Source organism: Balearica regulorum, chromosome 9 (genome assembly GCF_011004875.1).
Source record: "Balearica regulorum gibbericeps isolate bBalReg1 chromosome 9, bBalReg1.pri, whole genome shotgun sequence".
Lineage (NCBI taxonomy): Eukaryota > Metazoa > Chordata > Aves > Gruiformes > Gruidae > Balearica > Balearica regulorum.
Window position 1 is genome coordinate 4,705,414 of NC_046192.1, and position 24,684 is coordinate 4,730,097.

At 39.9% G+C, this 24,684-nt stretch overlaps 1 protein-coding gene across 1 annotated transcript in view; it reads right to left on the reverse strand.

The window, feature by feature from the left end:
- ARHGEF4 (Rho guanine nucleotide exchange factor 4) overlaps nt 1–22,345 on the reverse strand; it is a 221,747-nt gene extending 199,402 nt beyond the window's left edge. The window contains exons 1-3 of the mRNA XM_075760875.1: nt 21,937–22,345; nt 9,034–9,069; nt 8,102–8,233 (exon numbers count right to left, since the gene is read on the reverse strand). Coding sequence (XP_075616990.1) covers nt 8,102–8,233; nt 9,034–9,069; nt 21,937–22,152 — 384 coding nt within the window. The 5' untranslated portion in view covers nt 22,153–22,345. The remainder of the gene's footprint in view (nt 1–8,101; nt 8,234–9,033; nt 9,070–21,936) is intronic.
- Between the last annotated feature and the right edge of the window lie 2,339 nt (nt 22,346–24,684).

Genomic DNA, 24,684 nt, shown 5'->3' on the forward strand with positions numbered 1-24,684 from the left:
TACTTTGCCAAGAAAGTTCCAGCTTGCGGGGGAAGGTCACTCATGTGACAGTCTACTTTTGTAGTATTCTGTTGACCTCTGGGCTAAATCTGACCCATCATCTTGCTGAATATTTCCTAGCGTGCCTGTGGGTGTACAGAGGCACAGCCTTTCAGCTTGCTGCTGTATCCCCACAGCGAGAGGAGACTGCCATCTGTTGTCAGCAGAGAACAGCCAGCAGAGCGCTCCACAGCGGCATCCAACCTGCCGCTTTGGAGGTGCTCAACCAGAGCGCTCTAGCTGTTTCATACCATGTCCATCACTTACAGTTAGGGTCGACCTGAACACCAACCACAAAGGCATGCTTGCTTCCCCTCTAGCCCATCCATCTTCTTCCCAGAGCCTTTATCGACTCCTCAGGTGAGTCTCACAAACTCAGCTGAAGAGCAGAGGAGCAGCTGAATCCTTCCCTTGTGGCTTCTTTCTGCAAAGTGCTTGGGTACGCTAGAAACCAGCCAACACATTTCAGCTCCACATCCCCGACATCCCTGCGCTCCCACTCATGGGTACAGACCAGCAGTTTGCAAACCAATATCTGGAATGTCTCTGCTTCGTGACAGAGATGTACAAAATGGCATTAGTGCTTTGACTAAACTTAATACAGCAGAGAGTAAATCAGGTAACTCAGGCTGGTTGAGTTCAACCAGGATGAGTGTATCCTTGCCTTAAAAGCCCAAGGCAAGTAAGTGAGACTTGGGCCTCAATTACTTTACAAGATTTTCTACTTCTACTTCTACTTGGGGTGGGGGGGGTGGGGAGAAAAGAAAAAAAAGCATCACTTGAAGATATATGTCTGGGCAGAGAATGTAAAATAAGGCTTACCATCAGAGCAGTATGATTTCTGCAGCCTTTAAAGCTATGTGAAGTTGAACATTTGCCATATTGGGGTCGTCTCCTTGTTTATTTGTCGCAATAAACTAACTGAACCAAAGAAATTATATCATTTTCTCCTTTGGACTAAATGAATGGATAATTCTCATTTGCATTTGGCAGGCTAGTACAGACCATTCTCCACTCTTGACAGATATTGCACATAATGGTCTCTTTTTTTGTTCAGCTCCACTGTCCAAATGTTGAAAGAGTCTTTACACATTATACTCTGTTACTAAAAGACAAAAGCTAAACTGTAACTGAGGTTTTGCATCTATGCAGCATCTGCTAAACAACAGCTCATTCCCCAAGAGGCAGAACTGATGAAGTCTGGTTTCCTACACATTTTTGTCCCCTAATATACCCTCTACTCACCACATTAGCTCTGTTGCCACCCACACTCCTTACACATTGCCCTGTCAATACATAATGCTGACTGGCCAGATAAGGCTTGGCAATAAAAACACACATTAGAAGAGTTCCCTCGGTAAGAGCACTAATTTGAACATTCCTCTTTTACTCAACTGTCAGTACTCATGAAACTTGCAGGAAGCTTTGATAGTTCTACCTCTCTTTTAAATTTGGTTAAAAATTGTCAGTAGTTTCAAAAATTACATGCAGGGAGACAGACAGACATAGGTCTCTCAATTGCCTCATTCCCTTAGAAATTAAGCTAAAAACTTAACAAAAAGTCATTCTTCAAGTTCTTCAGAACTCTAAAAGATGGTCCTTTGCTATTTCAGGAGTTACAGTGTTCGCTCTGATACTGGGTACAATTGCATTCCCTCATTGCCCATTTTGGGACAGTTAGGACTCCCAATAATCCACTCCCTTCACAGATGGGATGAAAGCAGAGCTTAAGTTTCCATGGATTAGTATACACATAAGGACAGAAACACATCCATAGCCTCCAGTGATGCAGATTTTGATAAAAAGTATTCCAGCCCCATGTGGAAAAAAAATCTACTAAACTCTGAACACAAACACTGAGCGTAAAGCAATGACTGGGAAGTTTGAAAGAGCAGAAAGAGGTTTATAGAGATCTGTGAAGTGTGAGTGTTATGCTTAGTATGTGCATTAGAAAAGCTGAGCAGCAACCATTTCAAGAACATAATACCTTAAACTAAGTGTTGGATTCTTAGGGATTCTCTTTGTCAAATGATTGAGGGACTTAACTTGAAACACCTTCATATATTTCTGCAGTGTCTGTTGCAATACCACACTCTGAATTTATTTGTTACACAGATATGGTGCAGACATTAGCATGTAATGAATAAATGTAAACAAGGTATTAAAAATATGAGTATGCTCATCAGATACAGGATTATTGCAGCAGAATCTTCCAGGTCAATACTGCAAAGCGGTGACATCAAGTGTTCTAATGAAATATCTCTACAATGAAATAGGTCTAGGACTTCTGAATTACTTTCTATCCTTCAAAATGCATTCATCTGGATGGTGATGATTAAGCCTGGTTTCCTGCTATATCTCATGCTGTACACTACACCAGAAGCGTTCACTGGACTATAAATCTGTGTTTGGAAAGCAGATTCCCTATTCTCTTTATAACATAGAGAGTGTGAATAATTGCATGGACGGTAGCTGCAGCGTACTTGCTACAAACAAGCAAATATCATAGAATCACAGATCATATGAAATGTATCCTTTAGCACTTCATCTTCCAAGGTTTGAGCTCATTTTTTCCTTATTATAATTTGAAATACCTCACATACATATAGTGTACAGTCCAAAGTCTCACAAAATGTTTCTCCAAGAAAACCTGGTGAAAATAACAGTTAAATAGCTCCATGTATTTGGCTTATAAGGCAATGTATCCTGCAGAATATGCATCTTAACACTAGGAGTCCCCTGTGGGAACTAGGAGTGAGTATGAAATTATTTATCAATTTCACCTACCCAAGAAACATCCAATATTCCATTCCTCATTGTTTTGGCTTCCCTAAATGCAAACCACAGACCAATTTTAGTTTTAGTTTAAAGGGAGACTGAAGCTGATAATCTTGAGTCACTAGGGTAACAAGTAGAAATTGTAGAATCTGTGTACAGTGCAGTCATACTCCTCAGCAGCCTGACTTGCAATGGACCCTGCCACCTAAATCCAAAGCTAGTAGACAAATTCTGATTTGAAATCATACTGGATCAAGTAAAGCACCTAATAGGAGCACAAGTTCCCCAGGGACCTGTTCACTTTATCACCTGAAAGAAGACAGGAACAGAGGCCAGGCAACAAGAAATAAAAGATTTTGCACTTTCAAGTTAGCACAGCAGGAAGGGGATGAGGGATGTCTTTAAGCCATGAACATTGCCCTCACTGAGGGACACTGAGATGGAAAGACAAACAAGTTGGGCCTCCATACCGTTGAACAACTGAGTCTTGCTACAAACTCTAGAGAATGAGAAAACCACCACCAGAAACAGGCATCTACCATGAAGGAAGTATCTTTACGAGCATCCCAGTGCTCTTTATATAGTGCCTAGCACAGCCACAATTGGAGATGTGACCACTAATGTAAAATGGAGATACTGAAATGCACTTTACCTCCATGCTGACCTAGGAGGAGCTAGGCCAGGTTCACCTTGAAGAGGAGTTACTGTTTGCATAACCTCCAACAAGGGGGTGTATTTGACACATGACTGAAGAAAGCCAGAGCAGCAATATGTAAAGGAAGTAGCTCTGTGGTCTCCTCAGGCCAACTCCTTGTCCTTACAAGCCAGTTTCTATAGGAAGTAATACTCTGCACCAGACAGGTAAAGACGACACTGCACAGAAACAGTCATAACAAAAAAAGAGGCTACAATGATGCAAGCTCAAATGTCATGCTGTAAGCAGGGGCTTACTGTTGAATACATCTGCCTTATATCTACTACTTTGAACAGATCCCAAGGAAAAGCCTGGGTTCGAGTCAATCTAAACTGAAAATAGTTAGAGGAAACAATATTGTGGGTTGCTTTCAACCTTTGGGATTCTTTCATTCTTAAAATAAAGGATAGAGTGTTAGGTTATCTGCATTCAGTTCCTTGCTCTGTCTCAAACTTTCTGAGAGACCTTCAGCAAATAATTCACTGTATCCACCCCTCGGTTTCCTTTTGCTACATCACAAAAGATACTGGAAGGCTGAATTCGTGGAGAAGGCGCCCAAACACCATGGTGATAAGTTCTATACAAAAAAAAGTTCAGGCATATTTAAAGGAAAAGATAATGCTGTCCTGAGTCTCTGTAAACAATGTGTTCTCCTGAAAAGTCTCCTCCTCCGAGCTCTTTTGGTTTTTGTTCTTTACCATAAAAAAATCTTTAGTATTTGCAAAGTAACATTATTTTTTATCATTCTCTTTTCCTTCTTCGCAAAGGACATAGTCATCTTCTAAGTGCTTCTTTACATTAAAAGTTAACACAAGTTATCAGAAAGCTAATGGTGAATTTATTATTTATCAATTCCATGTTTAAATTAAGTTTGGTCAATGACACGAACTCATTCTCTAGACTGCAGAGCAAGTATCTAAGAAGTATAATTGTTGCATGCAACAATTTCAGCTGTCATCTACTAACAAACACGTACCACCAGTGTAGTCTTTCTACAATAGCCTTTGAAGTACCAGAATGAAACTAAGTTCTAACTACAGACCAATGAATCCAGATTCTATTTGTCCTTTCAGAGCTTGTACTGACAGCAAACAGAGAATAACTAACATTACACTTCATCAATTCAGGAGAAAATACTTAGCACAACTCCAGCATGGAAGGCAATAGAGATCTGTAGGACTTTCATAATCATAATTCAGGTAACAAACACACAAGACATTACTTAGTGGATCTTTTTACTGGTATTTAATCAAAGATAAAAAACCCCAGAAGACAGTATTTGATGATGCAGGGTAAGAGCTCACCTCTATCTAATAGAAATATATTTAATTTCTAATGTGAAATGCTGACTTTTGCACAAATGGTTCACATAGCCCACTGCCTGGGGGCGAGTACTGAAAATACTTTCTGGCCAGTCATTTTAAAGATAAGTACACAGCAGTGTCTGAACTGGCATACCTGCTACTAAAGTCTGCATGGCCTCCCATACAATTCCAGATGCTGAAGCTCTATTACTTCCAGACAGTAGTATATTGAGGGTTTTTTATGGAGTTCCCTAATAAAATGAGGTCCACATGGGATCAGCGACCACAGCTATCTCCACTATGAACAGACTCACCAGCTCAGACCCACACCAAAGTAGTCTGAAAAGTCTGTAGACTGTTAGCCACACGACCTACATTTGTTCTGAGAATCCGCATAGCCCCAAACATCAGCCATTACTTCACATCTGTGTTCCATAAGGGAGGGATTTTCAAAAATGCAAGAATAACATTCTCACCAAAAGCCTTCTTGCTCTTTTAAAATTTTATTCTATACTCATGAATTCCAAAGGATATTTCATTTGCTACACTGCAAATATGAGAACTCATGCTCTACACCTGCCACTTGTGGAGGTCAGTCCTACAGTTATCTTGACTGCTTGACCACACTGACTTGTGAGATTTTACAAAAGGTCTTTACACAGTTAATATCTTTGTATCTCTTTCCGTGTTTGCTGCCACAAGAAACACATGCTCTTTCTCCACTAAAAAAAGAAATGCTTGAAACAAATGCAGGCTTCTCATATTCAACATAATACATACTCAGGACATAATTATTTATATGAGATCTTTCTTTACTGTTACTTTAAATGTCATTGTGCAGCTAATAGGCATAATCTGCATAATGAAAATCCAGAAGGAAAAATGTGAATGTACTCTGTGGTTAAACTTCACTTGCCAAACACATAAGACGGCGTCAGAGGCATTTCAAGTCTCCTTGGAGGTTTTTTACATGGTGTTTCACAGAGAGGTCACTGCTCTTTAACGAACTGGCTGTCACTGCACCCCTGAGAGGACTCTGCTTCCCTAAGAACTTACTACATCCCGAAGCACAAGTGGTATGAACACTAAGAAAAGGAGATATAGAGGACAGATGTTTGTGTCGTATCAGATAGATTTCCTGGCAATTGGTGTGAGCTACTTGGTCCCAACATACTAACTAACTTCACTCCATCTGCTGCAATGGCTAGAAACACATTCAATTCAGTATTTCCCTCTAGGACTGCAATGATTACTACATGGTAATGTCAATATAAATGGAACAGCAAGAGTTCTGCCTAATAGAAGAATGGGAACAGTATGCTCTCTGTTAAGATTTCCTTTGTAATACACTGATAATGTACTCTGACCAAGGCATTACATTACTCTTTCACCTCATCCTTTAAATAAATCTCAGGTGTGTAAAAGACAGCTGATAGTCAAACTGGAGGTAAATGACGTTTGTTCTGAGCTTATCACAAAACCACGTCTCAGGGGTCCACTCCCTTGAGTACCCACACAGCCTTTTTGCAGAAAGTAGCCAAAACAATAATTAATGCCAGAGGGCCGACAACTGACACCAGAAAGAAAGTACTTCCTGACAAACAGGATGGCATGTGGAGTCACTCCTCCCACGGCAGGGACAGCTCGCTCTCTGTCAGCTGAGGAACTGATTCTCCATTGTCCACTTTTACTTTAACTCCTGATTTACGCGTCACCAAACTTTCTCTGGCAGTCGGACAGATGCATTGTGTCACACGCCTCCATCAGGAAGACAGGGAGCTGACAGGAAACCCCCTTGGCTAAACAAACCCCAGTTAATGCCAGCTTGCCATTTTTCACATCCCTGTCATCATCTCTCTGGTATATACTAATAGCTGGACAAGATCAAATTGCTGGCAATGGTCACAGAGCTGGCTTCTGAACTAGCCCTTGGAGATGTGGGCTAAATCATCAGCACCTGACAAACCACAGACCACTCTCTGAGATGGACCAAGGCACACCAGTGCAAAGTGCTAACCAGGTACAGTCTATGTTTTGTTCCATCAACAGTGAATGCTGCCATCCACTACAGGAGTCCCACAGCATTACTGCATTCTCTGGCTTTCTGTTCCCTAGTAATAGAGCACTCTGTATAAAATCAGCAGCAGACAGGTCTGCTCTCCATGCAGCAACAGCTCCTCCTTCAGTGCTAAGGGCAGGAGAAGAAAAGATGCTTCTCTTCACTGAGTTAATAACTTCTGCTATGCTCTGACTGGCACTGTTGACTCTACTCCCATTAAGACAGAAGGATCTAGCTTGAATTTAGTGATGCCTTAAATCCAAGCTGAGAAAAGACAAGCAGCATAAAGCTTGAGAGCTACTGACTTTCAGTCCCCTTATTAGAAACAGAAAGCTGGACACTGAATTACTACCCATCAACTCCAAGTTCAGTTCTTCTGCTAATGGAGTCACTCCATTAGGTGATGGTCACAGCACAGTGCAGCTCTTTGGAGAGGGTACTAACTTGAACTGAGTAGTTAAATGGAGATAAGTATTGCATTTTTTTGCCAACTGCCTTTCTTTTACCCATCCGTCTCTTAGCTCCAGCTACCTACTCCCCTCCTTTGAGACCTCAGACCTTGCCTTTTTGACTTGTAATCTCCGCTGTGATTGTTAATGCTATATTTACAATCAAAGTAACCAAATCAAACTAATCAAAACAATTGCTTTAGTAAGTCTTTTGTATCAGTTTATATATCTGGCATCTACTCTATCACTCCTAATAAATTTGAATGTTTAGACTTGCTTATTTATCTCACAGTTCTCTACTCCTTTATTGATGACTGAATAGCCCCTTAAATGGAAAATTCAGATTTAAAAGGAGAGACTTTGTTATGATTTTTGCCAAATCAACTTCAGGGTAATGGGCACGTATTGTCCCACACAAACCTCACTGGCCTCCCCTCTTGAGCAAGAGAAGAAGAATTGACTGTGTACTGTACATGGATATACTCCGAGCAGAGCACACCAGCAGATGAGGGCTTGCACCATGTTTTTATTTCTCCATGAGCCTCTCTGTCCATCTGCTTGTGAATAGCATGGAATATGAAACCATGGCTCTCCCCTTCTGTGCAAGAGGTCAGACAGGTCAGCTACAGCTGTGTAGAAGATGTGGGTTTTTTCCTTCCGTCACAGGAGATCAAGGCTCAGTGTAACTAATGCAAACTGCCTAAGTCAAATACAACAAACACTTCAAGCACCGCAGCTTGCAATCATCAGAAATATCCCAGAAATTAAAAGTACAAACCTGGTATAAATAAAAATCTGGCAGTGAGGAAATCACCTTCCTTCCAAAGACTGTTTTGACATCTGACGACAAACTATTCAGATCCTGAAAGGGAACCTCATTTCCATCCCAGTACTCTGTCCTCTTGAGAGCCTGGGATAGGGGGGTGGAGGGGTGGTAAAGCAAAGAGACTGAAAAATGACACACATACAGGGGGAGTAACCTTCCAGAGATAATCAATGGCTTCATAATGAGCAGCCAACTCTACTGAATATTGATTAGTTAGCGCTGGCAAGGCTTTGCTCTGGGGAGGTCAGCACTCCTGCCAGCTGCCTTGTGTGAACACAAAGGAGGCCTCCGCAAAAGGCAAATTGTAAATGGCAGGTTTTATATGAGAGGCACATTCAGGCCCTCAGCAGAGGAAAAAAACCCAAAAAATAGGGACACAGCACTAGCAAGCACAAAGGACCAGCAGTCCTGCTAACTTTTGTTATTATACTATGCTATGAAGTGCAATCCCAGGTTTGCCCTAATAAACTTGTTTTAAAGATCATCACTTGGAAATATGCATGATACTATGAGTTGCTGCAGGTTCCTCTTTGCTAAAGATTTCACAGACATCCGCCCTCAGAAGCTTTGTCCAATGTTACACCTCAGTACATGCAGAGTCTGTTTAAACATTTCAAGGTGATACTGTATGCTGATACCCAGGCCAGCTCTGAGCATTCATCATGCACTTGAAGGAGCACAGCTGTGTGTTAGTCCTCCATCCCTCTCACAGTACTCTGTGTTCTTACTGTCCCATTCAATAAATATGATTTTAGGATTTTAGTATATTTCTTTTTTTCTAGAAATAGTTAGATATTAATTTTGTTATTACAGGCATTGGTAGATACACACAGAACTCATACTGCTGAGGAAATTAGCTATTAGTGACCAAAAGGTTATCCTACCTTTCTAGAAGCAGAGAGTCTTTTCTCATAGGCTTTCTGTGGAAAGAGAAATTGTGACAGTCAGGGGAAAGAGATCTGGAAACTGTGTTCTTTAGAAAAAAAAAAAAAAAAAAGAAGAAGAAAAGAAAAAACTTCCAGTTCCTGCCTGGTGTAACTCATCTGACTTCAGTGGGGCTGTCCCAGGGTAGATTTGTCCCTCTGTCTTTGCCAAAAAGAGAACAACAGGAGCCAGCCAAAGGCATCTGCTTTTGCATTTCCTCAGTGAATCCATTCATTATACTCTCATGATAGAGAAGCTATAAACAAAGGCACTTCATGATGTTGCATTGTGCTATCCATAATTACATTGTATGTGCTTCATCAGTATACATGCTTCAGGGCACATTGCAAAAGCTTTTCATGTAGTCAGGACTCTTTCTGAGGGGGTGGGTTAAATAAAGAGAGGGAGAAGCTAACAGTTAAAACAGAAAAGGAAAATCTAAGAGTGACTTAGAGAGGAGTTCAGCAGAAGAGGGAGGAGAGGAGGCTTTATATACACACACTGAAAAAAAAAAAAAAAAAAAGACACTAGTAAAATTCCTGCCTAGCAGTATCCCAGTTAGTTTGTATGCTTTAATCCTTTCACTTACCCTTTCTCCTTAAGATTACAAGCCCTCTAAAACAGTAATCATGTTTATACAGTGCTGCCATATGAAAACCTCAGTCTGGATGGGGACTCAGAAGAATTTTTGTAAAACGAAGTTCCATTTGGAAGCTCTCTGAGACTAACTTTTATATAAATGGCCCAGCCGTGCTCTGACTTCAGAGTGATAAGTCAGGTGTAACTCCCTCAGGAGCATTAGAAAATTCTAGTGTCAGATCATGTCAGTCCCAAATTCTTTATTGCTTAGCAGATTCACCTAAAGTGATTGGCAGTGTATGATGCAAGTCATTTTGCCTCTGAGAAGAAATTCTGTTTATCTTGCAAGCATTTACTGCTCCCACTAACTCTGCCTTGGATGTAATAAAGTCTAGCAGGAAATCTTCTGCTGAGATCTTTGCGTTCAGAAGTCCAGAATCTGCCACCAGAACGTGTATAATCCACACCCTGTTTAGAAGTGTTTGTGTTTGACAAGAGCTTGAAAAAAAAAAAATCCTTAGATAACCAACACCCAGATGGGCAGAGGAGGCAGGCATCTGAGGCTGTTCTGGGAAGAAGAGCACAGACAGAAGTAGCACGCAATGGGGAACACGGGGCTGGTGGAGAGACACAGTTTTGTGGCAAATTCTACCTCGTATTACCTATATACACATATAACTTATTCTGCTGCAAAATCACAAGCTTAGGTTTGTTTGTTTTTTAAATAGAAGTAATGCTTTGGAAGTGCAAAGAAAGAATAGAATGTAATCTGTATAAAAATACACCAAAATGGCACTCAACAATGTCAAATTGTTTTAAATGCTAGATTTCACTGTAGACTATGGAACAGAACAGCTTCAAAGTGCATACATCAAGGCAGCATTTGGAAAGTTTAACAGCACACTGAAAGATTTCTAAACTGTGCAATCCCACTTTTCAAAAAAATTACTCCATATCCCGAGTTTTCCCCTATTATTGTCAATTACTTCTCTGCTAGAGACCACCATAAAAGGAAAAGTTCAGGCAGTTCTTTTCTGAACACTTGTTACATAAAGATAAAATCTGCCCAGCTTGTGTTACTTGGAAAGTGTTTACAGATGAGTAATTACAGCTAAACAGTAGCTCCTTCCTCTAGAAAGGACTGGACATACACGTTGCCTTAGTCACTGTGCAAGTGACAGCAGACACAAGGTATTGGGGAGCAGCCAGTGACAACTGTGCGACAGGGAAAGTAACCTACCCATTTCTCACTAGAAAACCAGAGCCAAAAACTCTGCCTCACCTGGGCCCTAGGGTTTAGCATCTTATATACAGAGCATATCCCAGGAATTCTCTAACAGGAGCTGGCTCTGAAGGAAGTGATTACATGCCAACCCTTTAAAACCCTGCCATAAGAGCTGTGGACTTACTCCTAATGTTATTTAAAAGGTGCTTGCATTTATTTCCCAGTCATCTTATTCACGAGCTTGCCCTTCACAGACAGGAAAGAAAGTCAGCAAAGGATATGAACAGTCACTACCACATCAGAAAACTCCCAGCCAAGGCATAGTCATGCCATGCAAATTCAGAAAGGTTGGAGACTTCCTCAGCTGGAGTTTCAAAGCTGTGCATTTCAGTGTAACAAAGAGGAAAAGATACCCAATGTATTAAAATAATAATATATTACTACTTTGCAGCAAAATATAGTCACTCCAAAACAGCTTTTGTGAAAGTCCTCCCATATTTTATATCAATAAATTATTATATTAATAATTATTAACGACATCTTACCTAGCTATTCAACACCACAGATGTCAAAGTCTTTAACAAAGAAAGGACCACCATTTGCTCATTTTGCACTATCTAAGGTTTGACCCTGCCACCATGGCAGGTAGCCATATTGTGACTACTGGCACAAAGAAATCCATGAGAGCTGCGGGAACCAACATGCGGCTTCTGCAAGAAATTTTCCCCAGACCTTGCATTAGACAGAACAGAACTGAGAAAACTTTAGACTTATGTGAAGGAATCTACTTCCACAGGTCAAAATGTCTTTAAGGATTAATTTTTTTAAAAATTCTTTTGGACTAATTAAGCCAGAAGTAGTGCTTAGGAAGACTGCTGATGTGCACCCTTTGGAATTAGTTCACCTTTTTCCAGAGCCCTAGGGTAGCCCCAGGAGTGAGTTTGTTCTGAACTACCTGTGGAAAACTGGCTAAGACCCATATATGTCTCATCAGCTTTGAAGTTTAGACATATGGATGTGCCTATAATGACCATCTAGCTGAACTGGAACCTAAGTCATCCATCCAAGCCAAGTATACAATGCTCACCATATCTGTGCACTGCTAAGATGCCAGTTAGATGTACTCTGCGAGTACTAAATCTGTGAAAAGTACAGCAGGCTCCATTCACAGGCTTTAAGCAAAAGCTTCAGTCTGGGCCAGTCTAGGTCTGGGCTGCAGTGAAGGCTGAAATACAAAGCTGCATGCAGCCAGAAGTGCTGTGTTTCAAGGCTTGGGATCACACCCATCCTGATTTGCACCCAAACCATAAACCATTTCAGGCTTGCTTGAAACTTAACTTAACCAACTGTTGCTGAAGGGCTCACAAAGTTTAGTGAACTTGTCCTGAACTTTACATTGGAAATGAAAACATAAAATAAAACTTTCAAGTTGAAGGTTCTGCCTTAAGACATTTTGTCCATCTCCGATACTGATGCCTTATAAGGCATTAATCGGTGCTCTATTCTACACAGTAATCTCAAATCCCATTCCTCATACACACTTTCCCAGATTTCCTTTTCTATATGTCTAAGGACTTTTCCCACCTCACCAGCTTCACAGAAACGATGATCTTTAAGATGAGGAAGAAGATCCCCAGCTACAAAACCACTGTAGGCTATGCATAATTGTTTCACTCGCACGAGTAGAAACCCTCCATCCCAAAATGCTTACCTAAGTAATGGTAATAACACATTCTTAAAGGTTTTACAAGGCCAAATGAAAAGTTGCTTTCTGTTTTTAAGGAAAGTCATAAAATTATTTAGAAGAACTTTGAAATTGATCATGGTCCTGTCAGTGGTAGTAATTCCAAGTTTACAGATTCCATTATGTGCCTTTATTTACTAGTCTGCTATATATATAGCCCTTTGCTATTCACCATAAGTTATGGAAGCTTCGAATCTTCCCAGCAGCAAGTGCCCCACTCTCTCTCTGGATGAATACATGTTCTTTTCAATGAGCTTCTTCCCCTCAGTTTTAGCATCCATTTTTAACACACTCACCTAAAATCTCTGTCTTAGAACAAACACTACAGGCCTGGGGAGCTTTAAGATAAACTGCAAAGCAGTTTGTAAAGACTAGAAGAAAGGAGAGTGAACCATCTGTTAATATATGCAACTCTTGAAGCTCTGTTTAAATACACAGGATTTAATTTAAAGTAAAATCAGTTTATCCTTGAACAATAAAGCTTACTGAATCTTGTCCTAGAATAGCCTTCAACACTATCCACTTTTCACCATGCTCATTTTTAACCTGTTCTAATTGTCAGCTCTTTTTTTTAATGTAACTCCCTATTTTCTACAAAAAGTTACCATTTTTGTAGTGGCAGTATTAAACCATTTCAAAAATTAGCTTACACAAATTTCATTCTGATATTCTGAAAATAAAAAACAAGCAAACAAAAAAACCCCCACCACTAACTTATTCTAAACCATTTCACATCATCAAGGATTTGCACTTAAAAGCCAAAAACAGTTGTTAAAACTTCTCAGCAATGCCCTAACATTTTTCATTACACAGCTCTAAAATAAATCTGAAAACTCAAATCTTCCATTAATTTTAGATGCTTTTTAACTTACAAATAGCAGATGTCATTCAATTTTCAGTTCTTCTCTCCTGCTAACAAGTAGGCCTTCTCCTCTTCCACCTACTACTGGTCTGTAATGCTATACAAGGCACATACATAGGCACATACTTTCTCCAAAAGAGCTGTGTACCTCCTGGTGGGAACAAGCAAGCATTCCCTTAAGATGAAGAACTGATGCAGAGGTGAAGCAGTTTATCCAAGGCCCTGCTGGGAGTTTCAAGCAGAAATAGGAGTGAACACAAACTTCGGTGTCTTCACACAGGGTTGTACACATTTCTCAATCTGGAAAGGATGAGAGCTACTATATTGGAAGTGTAAAGCTGGTTAGAGCGCATACAGTTAGACAGTGCTGTTGGGATGTATGTCGACTCACAGCGTAGGTTTCTGGACATCAGGGTTTGCACATTGGCTCCATCCAGGCTGCTCTTCCCCTGGGGATCCATGTTAGTGGCCCCCAACACAAACAAACATCACTCCCGCCCAGGATTTCTGAGCGTAAGACAATGAAGTCAGAGGTGCCATTCTCTTAGGGCTGACAAATATTTGGAAGTAAACAGGATGAAAAAGAGCACGTGTCCATGAAAACAAAGACGTATGCAGAGCCCTAGTTTCAATAAGATTGAAATACCATGAGATCACACTGAGATCACTTTTCTTTTTTTAATTGTTGCTACCACATGTCTAACGAAGAGGTACTCAAGCTAAGACACTTTCTAAAGTGCACTCGTGCTGCAAAGAAACAGTGGCAATTAAACAATTTGCCTCAGGAGAGTGGCAAACCCAGGTTTCCTGTAAAATGGCAAACATTCCACCATTTATGACCACTAAAGTTCCCAGGATATCTTTTGTGCAGATTTGCTCTGGGAGCCTTTGCATGTTTCCAGCAGCTTAAATGTACTAAATGTACTTTTTTGTTGTTATTGTTTTGGGTTTTGGGTTTTTTTGGAGGCTTTCCCCTGCTTCCAATGCGTTTTGCTCATGTCAGTCCCCCTGGACTCTCTGCTGGGCATCCTGGCTGGTTCTTATGTGGCATGTGAAATGAAACTGCACTTTTCAGATGAACACTGCTATACTCATGTCATTTAGAATTTTTATTTGGACTAAGCAAAGAACAAAAGTAAATCCAGCAGCTATTATAATCAGCATCTTTTACAAGTTGATCCAAGCTCTTGCATCCAAGCTCACTTACAAGGTGATTTACAATTCCAAGGGTGAAAGATTCATTGTTTGAGAATTTTCCATTGCAAACTGATATTTCAGTTTTCCTCTGTAGTTATAGCACATGAAAACTTTTTCTTTTCTTTTTTTTTTTTTTTTAAATCAGACCCTCATGCAGTCACTTGCCTCCAGAAGCTGGGATTTTTAAGGGAAAAAATTCCAGTTTGAAATCTGTAACTGCCAACATTATGAAAGTTATTTTCTCCTGAGCATTACATTAATATTTCTTCCACATTCTAGTTTATCACCCACGCGCTTCTCACCACACCTTAAGGGCCTGGTCTCTTTTTAAGCAGGAAGAGACTGGCTACCAAACTGTACTAGGGTTGTTCATTTTGTTAATAGGATTACAGCAAATAATACCAAAAAATTCTACTTATTCATATGGAAACAGCATTAATCCATTCTGCCTGCCCCACCCCGTAACTTTCTGTCTGAGCACAAAAGCTATCTGTCTGCTTTGGCAGCAGGAAAACATTTAAAAAATGTTTCCAAATACTAGGAGGTTTCCCACACACACACTTATTCTCAGTTTAGCTCTGCCGGAACACACAGACAAAGTATAACAAAGACTATGACACTGTCTCTCATGTAATTAACAGGGGGCATTTATATTGCTTTCTAGGCAATAATATCAAATATAATTACCAGGAAAAGGTGAAGAAAATGCTGTTAATTTTATGTCTTATACAATGCCACCATAGCATGTTACAAATCAGTATAGAAGATTTTAGAAACTAACTTTGCAACACAACTTACTAGCCCAGTTTTCCAGATGATGTCCAAGGGATAGATTCATATCCCCTGTATACTTTAAGTGGATGTAATACTCTGACTTACTGGGTCTTGCTTACGTTAACACAGATAGTCAGCTGGAATGGCTAAAGAAAACAGCAATGCTGACTTCAGTTTATGTTATACATATCTGGGCGTTAAGAACAGTGGTTCAGGGTGGCAGACGATTCACATCATCTTGTACTGCCCCTGTGGCAGAAGCAGTATCCGCTGGCAGACTGTGGATAGGAGAATTTGGAGTGGTAAACCTGGACAGACATTTCTTGAAAATCTGCCTGTGAACTTGTGTCTGTGCTCAGAGCTTGCACCTGAACTATGGTAAATAATTCTGTCTTGATTTCTCTATTACCTGGAAGTTCTCTAAACACCAACACTACAGTCTCATCTATTGCATAAGGACACAAAAGATGAGCCACCAAGGTTTATCCTGCCATTTTCTTTTGCTAGAATCAAAAAGACAGTCCACTTATAATGACCATAATCAAAATTACACTATTTTCTCTAATTACAAATAAATCCACTGATTCCATCCACAAGAAAAGCTGAGAGTTAAAGAACAAAACTTGCTTTTGACTACAGAAAAATGCAATATATCTATTAAAACTGAAAGCAAGGGGATAGTTTGCTCTGTTTTTTGTTTGTTTGTTTTTAATTATCCATATTATTCCACATCACTTTTACAGGAATTGGGGTAGTATGATTGAATGTCGATGGCCTTACAAAGAATAGCTTCTTCACACTGAGACACACTCTTCCTCAGTGCAAATGCAAGTTTCCAAATAAATCAGGGTCAAGTGTGTGGAAAGAATACATTTATTGATACTTGGAAGTTCAAATTTTATTTCACTCCTTGTTCCTGAATGGCAAAGTGATCTAGCTAACTTTTAAAACTGCCCTGCCCAAGCATTTTTGTGGTTATTTATACATCGTGCTGTCTGGTAACATCTTATTCAAGCCTTGTTTTTATTATGCAGCTGTAGCACCACAAATTCTTCAATATTTGCCAATTTTCATCCAGTTTTGTAAATAATTGCACTTGGAGCACCATACTTGAAGCATCAAGTGAGAGGGTTTTTTTCTGTCCAACACCAGCTCTGCTTTTCTTCCAACAGAAAACACCAGCAGGAGAAAAAAAATACAGCACCTTCTTAGATGTCTGTAATAATGAAAAACTTTCTAGGAAAAGCATCAAATATTCCAGTGTGCACAAGAAGTAATTTGTTCTCAGTCATCTATTTACAGGTTCCTAATCCACCTCGTGTACTAATCATGCAGGATTTCAGTCTTTTTTTTTTTTAATATAATCATAAAGTCACAATTCAGCAAGAAAGTTCTGCCCTGATTCATGAGCTGCAGTGCTGCAGAAGTCTGCAGGTTCATTGCAGCAGCTGGGCTTAAATTAATAACATACAGAAAATAATACATCTTTGATAGTGTTGTTTGAGAACTGTGATAGCTGAGAAAGACAGTTTCAAAGACAAGTAGCTACTGGACACCGACATTCCCCCGCACAAATGAAGGTGTGGTAATTTTAAGAGAATGAGGTTGTAAAATGGGATGTGGTTGACTTTTCCAGCAATCATTCCCCAGGCTGTATAAAGAATGTTTCAGAATTGTTCTGCATATCACTCTTTCAGAGCCTGCATTCTCTGAACACTCTGGTTGCAGCTCAGAGCTGGATCCAGGAGATGGCTTGATGAATACTAAAGATACTGGAAAAAATTCAATTCTTGGCTTTTTGGTGTAGGGAAAAGAGGAAGTCAAACTCCCCAGCACATGCTGAATGATTTACACTGCCCATAAAGAACTGAATCTCTGCTCGGAATGCAAAATTAATCTGAACCAAGCTCGCTGTCAGGTTCAATACATTCCAATTTTCCCTCTGCTATTTTCCATTCCATTGCTTTGTCTCTCTACAGCACTTAGTACTACCCAGCACTGTAAGTACTATTCCAATATAAAACAGGCTGCTTTAATATTTCTGGCTCAAATGAATCCAGAAAATTTGGGCATAAATTAAAGGAAAACTGAATCAGAAATAATTCTCTTGAACAAAATAAGCCCCATACAACAGCTTATGATGTTTTAGGATTTAAGAGTGTATCTAATCAGACCGTTCACCCTAGCAGTTTGACCCTAAATAAAATATTGGCAGTTTTGACCAAATATGTGAAAGGAGATTGAGTATTCTGGCTGATACATCTGAGACAGCTTAAAAAGTCAGCGTTCCAAGGAGAGGGGGGGAGGGAATGTTTAGGGCTCCCTGAAAAACACCCCTCTTTAGTTGTCTCAAGTTGCACTTCTTAAAAATATTGGCTTTTACTCTGAGGACTGAAGGCTAACAGTAAACTTCAGTGGAGTTCCATTAGCAGCCAAATAAAAAACACTTTACTGAGAAAACATGTATTTCTGTAAGCAGCTGAACCAACATAGCTCTGTTTCCTGCAGATCTACAGTTCTCCAGTGTGGAAATGGAAACATTTTACAATGTTTCTGATATTTAACAAGGGATAAATTTATGCAGGAGCCTTTCCCTCAGGAGAGGCATTAGCTAAGTCTCTGTTTCCACTCCCTGACTACCTACTTCTGTCTCCCTGATGTGAACTCTGTAACTTCTACCTCACTCAAATTTTGCTGAGATTGGCCAGTGTGTTCAAAAGTTATTAGGGAGGAATTACACAGAAAGATCATATAAGCATATCAAATAACTGAAAAAAAAAAAATCTCGTAATTTCCAACAAACACTTGTGTTAAGGTAGCTGGAAAATAACCATGAAGGGAGTCAGCCAGTTCCAATTGCGTATTTTGATTTTTTGATTCAATTGCCACCTACAAGGACAGGACAGGAAGGATGGTCCACTGGTTAATCCCCTGTCTTACACTCTGTATCAAGGCTCAGCTCCCTCCTTTGTCAAAATCTTTCTGTAAGTTATGTTGGGAACGAACTAAAAAAAAAAGAAAAAAGAGATAGGAACTTCAAATTGAGTTTCCAGAGCCAACCTTCTGGTGCTTAAAACTTCTAACAGTTAAGTGTTCTCAGCAGAGTACATGGAGAGTGTTAAAAACAGAATAACAGCATGTTTGGCAGGCAACCATGGTATCTAATCACTATAAAATAGTGACAACAAGATGTATCTGAAACCCCTTTCCCCCTTCACTAGACAGCTTTCCCAGGGGTTGCCATTTGCAATCCAAAGAGAGAGCTCTCACCTGAAGGAATTACCTATGACTTTAGCTTTCAACCTGTTGTATGTGATGAAATGGAATGGAATGGCATGGAATACATAAGTGACATCTTCAAAAGGGGCCACACTTTCACTGGAGACTTTTTAGAAGACAGCAAATAAGAAAAGGCTAAAAATTGCCTCTTTGCATCTCTTTTTCCCCTCAAAAGGATGGCAAAAGAAGGCAGGTAGTGGCTCCACAGTTCCTTGTGATCACAGCCTAATGGCTAGAAAGTTCATTCACAGTAAAGGAAAACCAGGCTCCTCTTTCCCCTTGAAAGGGATTAATCCCATTAATTGTGGCCTGTGGAACTTTTAGAAAGATTCAAAGTCTTGCCTCTCATCCCCACATGTTGTGGTGACCCCTAAAAACTGAAGCCTACCTTGGGGACACGAGTGAGAAGTTTCCTAGATGGTAGCCTGCAGAAGAGCAGGTGGGCTATGTGGCTCTCCCACACCACTTACAGAAAGGCCACATAACTCTATTTCCCCTTTTGGGGCAGCATTGATAATAAGTTATAAGGAGCTCCTGATATTTTCCAAGTCATAAGCACCTGGAGCCCTATTTGTAGCCAAGAACTGGAATAATTTCGGTGTACAGGGGATGTACACAGGCTGTTACAAAGGGTGCCTCTGTAACACAGCAGCACCATTTCAATGCTGCTGGCCTTCCCTTCCCTCCCAGTAGGGCAGGCTTGCTAGGTTCTGCCAAGCTGCAGAACCTGAGAAAAAGCAACACTGTGCTGCTTTTCTTCTTGTGAGGGGAAGGAGAAACAATTTCGCACTTTTTGAATGGATTAAGACTTGGAAAAGACTGAAGTAATGGAAGAGCGTCAAGAAATAAGAAAATGGGGTCTCAAATCCGAACAGTCTTTAAGAAAGCTCAGCAAGAAAGAAGCATTAATAAATTATTAGATGTTGCTAAAGAGGTTTAGTTATCCTCTCAGCTTAACCAGGGCACTGTAAGGTTCTCAGAGAGCTTTCTGAAGAAATTTGTGATTTTAACAGAAGCTACATAATCTCTCTTCACTCTACTTTCATGCAGTATGAATTGTTCCTTCCCGACTCAAAGGACTTATATGCACTGTGCAAATATAGTGCTATATGCAAGCAGATACAATCACAGACAGAAACACCTCTCCTAGATTATGTATTTTAATACCTCTTTCTGTAATTTCAAAAATAATATCCATGCATAAATGGAGCAACCATAGCATACTTCAGATATATGCATCTAAACAAAATATTGAATGATACTGTGTGATTTATGGTTTAGTCCACATGGAAAACTTTGTATAAGTATGGGCTTACTTGGAGAAGGATCTGAGCGTTAGGCCTCTTCTGCTACACACAGTCAGTTACTTCCCTGCATAGCAGTGACATTTCATGTTTTGCCTTGTATCAAGCTGTAGCTTCTTTGTAACAGTCCAACCCCAAATATTTCACTTGCCATTTGTCAGGTTTAAAACCCACCAATTACCCTAAAGGATAACATGTGTGCACCAGACAATTGTGCCACTTAATGTTTCCTGCACACATCACGATTAATGCACAAAAAATGTATGCATTGGCAGTGAGTCCAAGGTATTGAAGTCGTTGCAAACGCCCAGACCGACTACTAGATGTACACTCACCAGCCCTGGCTCATTCTGTCACATAGGTACGGCCCTTAAAACCTACAAATTCAGTGGTTGCAAACAGGCCAAACTACAACAAAAACAACCAAACCAGTTAGAAACTGGACAAGGTGCAACATTCCCCCCCTGGATTAGCACTCTGCAAAACCATCAGGAAGTATGTGTCGCCCCAGCACTCTGCCTCACATGCTGGCTCCGACTTGTTTCTCTGACATCTGCCCCAGGGCTATTTACTACCCCCACACAGCTGTATGGGTTTCTACCCCTTTCAGTCAACCTCGCAAAAGATCCCTGCAGTAAGCAAGCACGAAGATTACACAGAAAAGTCATGTGAAAGAAAGTGGCTGTATCTGCCCCCTAATGCAAGGAAGTAGCACCACATGATAAATGCTACCCACAGACAAGAGCAAAGGCAGTACAAATATGGAATATATATGGAAACAAAGCTATCTAGCAATCTAACAGATAAAACTGTTAGCACTGTTCAGTTTACATTTTTATGTTAGTTTTGCATAGCTATGCTGAGGAAAAAAACCAACGTAGCTACTGCCACAAAACTGCCACACGTGCCTGTAGGAGAGCGCTTGTTGCTGCTGAGGCACCACCTGGCCGTACACCTGTGGTCTCCACCCCATCATCATCATGTATTTCCTATCTGTCAGATACTTCAGAAGGAAAAACAGCCAGCAAATGTTGCTTTGAGATTTGTTTTTATCTATCTGGTGATCTGCCCATCAACTAAATACCTATAAGAGTAAGGCTTGAATCCAGTAATACAAAGGAAGACATATTACACATTCTAAATTTATTACTATAGCATTGTTATGTATAAAACCACCAGTATTTTAAGCCTAAGTGTCTCAGTGCTTCTCTGCTTAAATTTAAAACCTTAAAGCTATAACTTTTGTAGGACTGAATGTTTCCTTACTTTGATGTGAATATTAAAGCAGCTTTCTGCAAGGTGAAATGGCATGAACTGCAGCATTTATACCTGGTCCAATGCTTTGTTTCTTCCCTACCCAGTAACACATTAGGCAAAAGTATTTTAATTAGATGTGCCCAGATCATGTTTAAAGTCCCACCACAGCCTCAGAACTGACTCCCCATTATATTTGACAAAATGTTCCAAACCTCCAATTATTTACTTTTATAATGTTAGTATTTTCAGGACTAAAATATATTCTGTTCCTCCTCCAACACAAGAGATGAATGTAAACCAATAAAGAGCACTACAAGAAATTTCACCTAGAAATTAACCTAAAATAATCTCAAATCCCTTGCAACTAAGTAACAGTAAATAGAGATAAACTGGCCAGCAATTACTAGGGTATTTCTTTATATAGTACTCCATTAGTAGCCCCTACAAGTTTTCCCTTGTTGGACCACCTGTTTCTAGGTGTCAATATTTACAATGATCCTTTTAGTAATAAACCATGAAGATAACTGTATGGTACATATTAACGAAATATCAAATGCTTCAGCAGAGACTTTGATCAACTTTTCTTTTAAGCACATAGGAAGTTAACTATAAATCTCATAAATTTGTACTAAAATTTCTTACCTTGCAGAGTTTCAGCAACAGCCAGCATGTCAAGTACGCTGTCAGAGTGAATTTTGCTTTCCTATATCTTTCAGGCAAACAGGTAAGGTACATTTGTACCAAATCCAGCTCTTCATGGACAACACTACTGCCAGCATTATTAATACCATCTTCCCCACCCTCTTGTCTTCCTTTTTCCTTTTCTGCTGATGCACCCAAACATCTATTGAACTCCATCTTAAAAACGTTTTTCCCCTCCCTTCTCTACAAAGCCCTGATCTTTCCAGAGATAACTCAGGAAAGTTTTTATTTCCTATCAGTAATGATATTCCTCAATCCTCCAGAAGTATGTAGCCTTGTCTTTAAGCCAACCCAAAAAGTTAAGACTATGGTAGAACAAACTTTCTTTAAACTACATTGGCTCTTTGCCTTTCTCTTATTGAACGACCTCTTGCAAATGTGCGTACAGCTACAAGATAAATATAGCACCAGCTAGCCTTGTCATACAGCACAAGAATACTCCTGCCGTTGCCAAGAGAGAAGAGAAAGATTCCATTTATTTAAAGAGCAAGTCCCCAGCATCAGTACTCCCTTGTTCATTCAAAGGGGGAAAAAAAGATGAAAAATCTGTTATCTTTGAAAACTTTTTTTTTATATTGCTAACCGTGCTTCCTCAGAACAAATCCCAATTCTGTAAAAAAAAATTATGTTCTTACGGAGGAGGGTTTTTCTAATTCCAGAGACTTCTAGCCACAGTAATTCATTGTCTGTGATATCGCAGATGCCAAGCTTGTGAAGGCTACAAATTTCAAAAGAATAAATGAGGTCTTGCAGATGGACTAGAGCCAAGACATTTTGAAATAACGAATAGCCCTTTCATAGGCCAAAATATGAAGAAAATACGCAAGAGATTAAGTAAGTAATTTTTAGCTAAACATTAAACAGCTCATCTGTGCCTTCTGACAGCTCAAATTTGTACTTTAAGAACAATTTTAAAGACCTTTAGCCTACTCTTAGTGACAGTTAGAAAAGACCTAATGGTTTAGGTTTAATTGTATCAATTATGAGAATTAAACAGCATCAACAACTAAAATACAACATTTTAATCAATAGGATTATCTTTACTGGTAAGTTATGCTTTCTTAAAACTATTTCCCCCTCACAGGGGGGGAATAGTCAAGTAAAGGAAGAGATCACTGTGTTTTGCTGAAGAACTAATCAAGAGCTCCAATATCTTGAAACATGGCCCTTTTTAATATAGAGAGGATCTAATACCCAAAGATCCCGTCACCTTGAACACTCTTAAGATCAGAAGTGGCAGTTATTCATTAAATGATAAATGCATCCAATTTTATGATCTTCAATCATATTAAATACCACCTTGACCTAATCCCAATGATTTTCATAGGACTACCTGTGAGTTATATATTGTACTGTTAGAATGGGTGTTTCAGAATATAAAAGGTAAAAATAAAGCTGGTATGAATCCATCTACAGTCTGTCCATAAGAAACAGCACATGAAATGCAGAAAACCTAACACATTTCTTTTGTCTGATACATTTTGCAAGGTGTCTGGCTCACCTGGTTCCTCTGATGGGTACAGCTGCCACTATTTCCCTCTCTTTTCATGTTCACATAAATTTGAGAAAGAGAAAATACAATGAATTACAGAGCCAAACCTTCCTGTAATAATGCAGAACATCATTTCTATTCCTGCAGGCAATCCTGAATACAGATGTTGAAGGCAAGCTGGCTCTAGCAATTGCAAAGGAGCTGGATAGCATCCCAGTGTTCACTCCTCCTAGCCATATCCCTCTGCTGCCAACAACACATGCCTGCAATTCCCACATGATGCTTACTCTGATATAACACAACTTTTGAGTAATCCTCAGCAGCAGCCCCTACCTTTTCCCACCCGCAGCTGATTAGGGTACCACTTACAGAGCTTCAAATGTCAGCAGGCAGCTACCATAGCCTTTGTGTGGTAGTCTTCTCTGCACAGGGGCAAGCTAGCACTCCTCGCTCCTGAGCATGAAAGCAAACTAGTTCACGTGGAGGAAATTTTCACAATTCTTGCCTGCTCTCTTGTCCCTAGAGGCGAGTAGCCTACTATCTGTTTGAAAGCAACTGTGGCCATGCCAAAAGCCTGCATCACTGCTGCTGCCAATTTTAAACACCATTAAAGAACACTTGTCATAGAAAATGACACGGAAAGGAAAGTCAAACCAAAGAAGTGTTAAGAAGCAAATAACTGAGCTAGCTTGTAAACTTGTAGAACACTGTCAACTGAGCTTAAAATTACAAGAGTGGATGCGGATGAAAACTGCATATATTGCTAAGGTACTTTCTCTTAATCTGTTCCCAGAAGGACATGACATTGTCACATACTGGCAAAGTTATGTTATTTTCAGCTTTCTGTTGCCTCCCTATTCCTTGACTCTGACCACTAAGGAGTTTCTACATGAGATATTTTTACCCCTGATATTTCTTCTCTAATCCTTGCCATTTACAATGTGAATAATGGCATATGAACCAACAAAGACAAGCACGCCTAAGCTATTTTCTGGCCCTGGTAAGTGCAAATGAAATGGTAGTTAAAATAAGATTTACTCACACCCTTCAGATAGCCAACATTCCCAGCATTTCTATCCTGAGCAGAAGCTATGATAGCAGGTCTCAGCAATTTTGGGGAAATAAGTCAAATAGACTTGGACCAAGCCTTAAAGCTCCTTGATCTGGAGTTCTTGCACTTTGCTGTAATTAATATG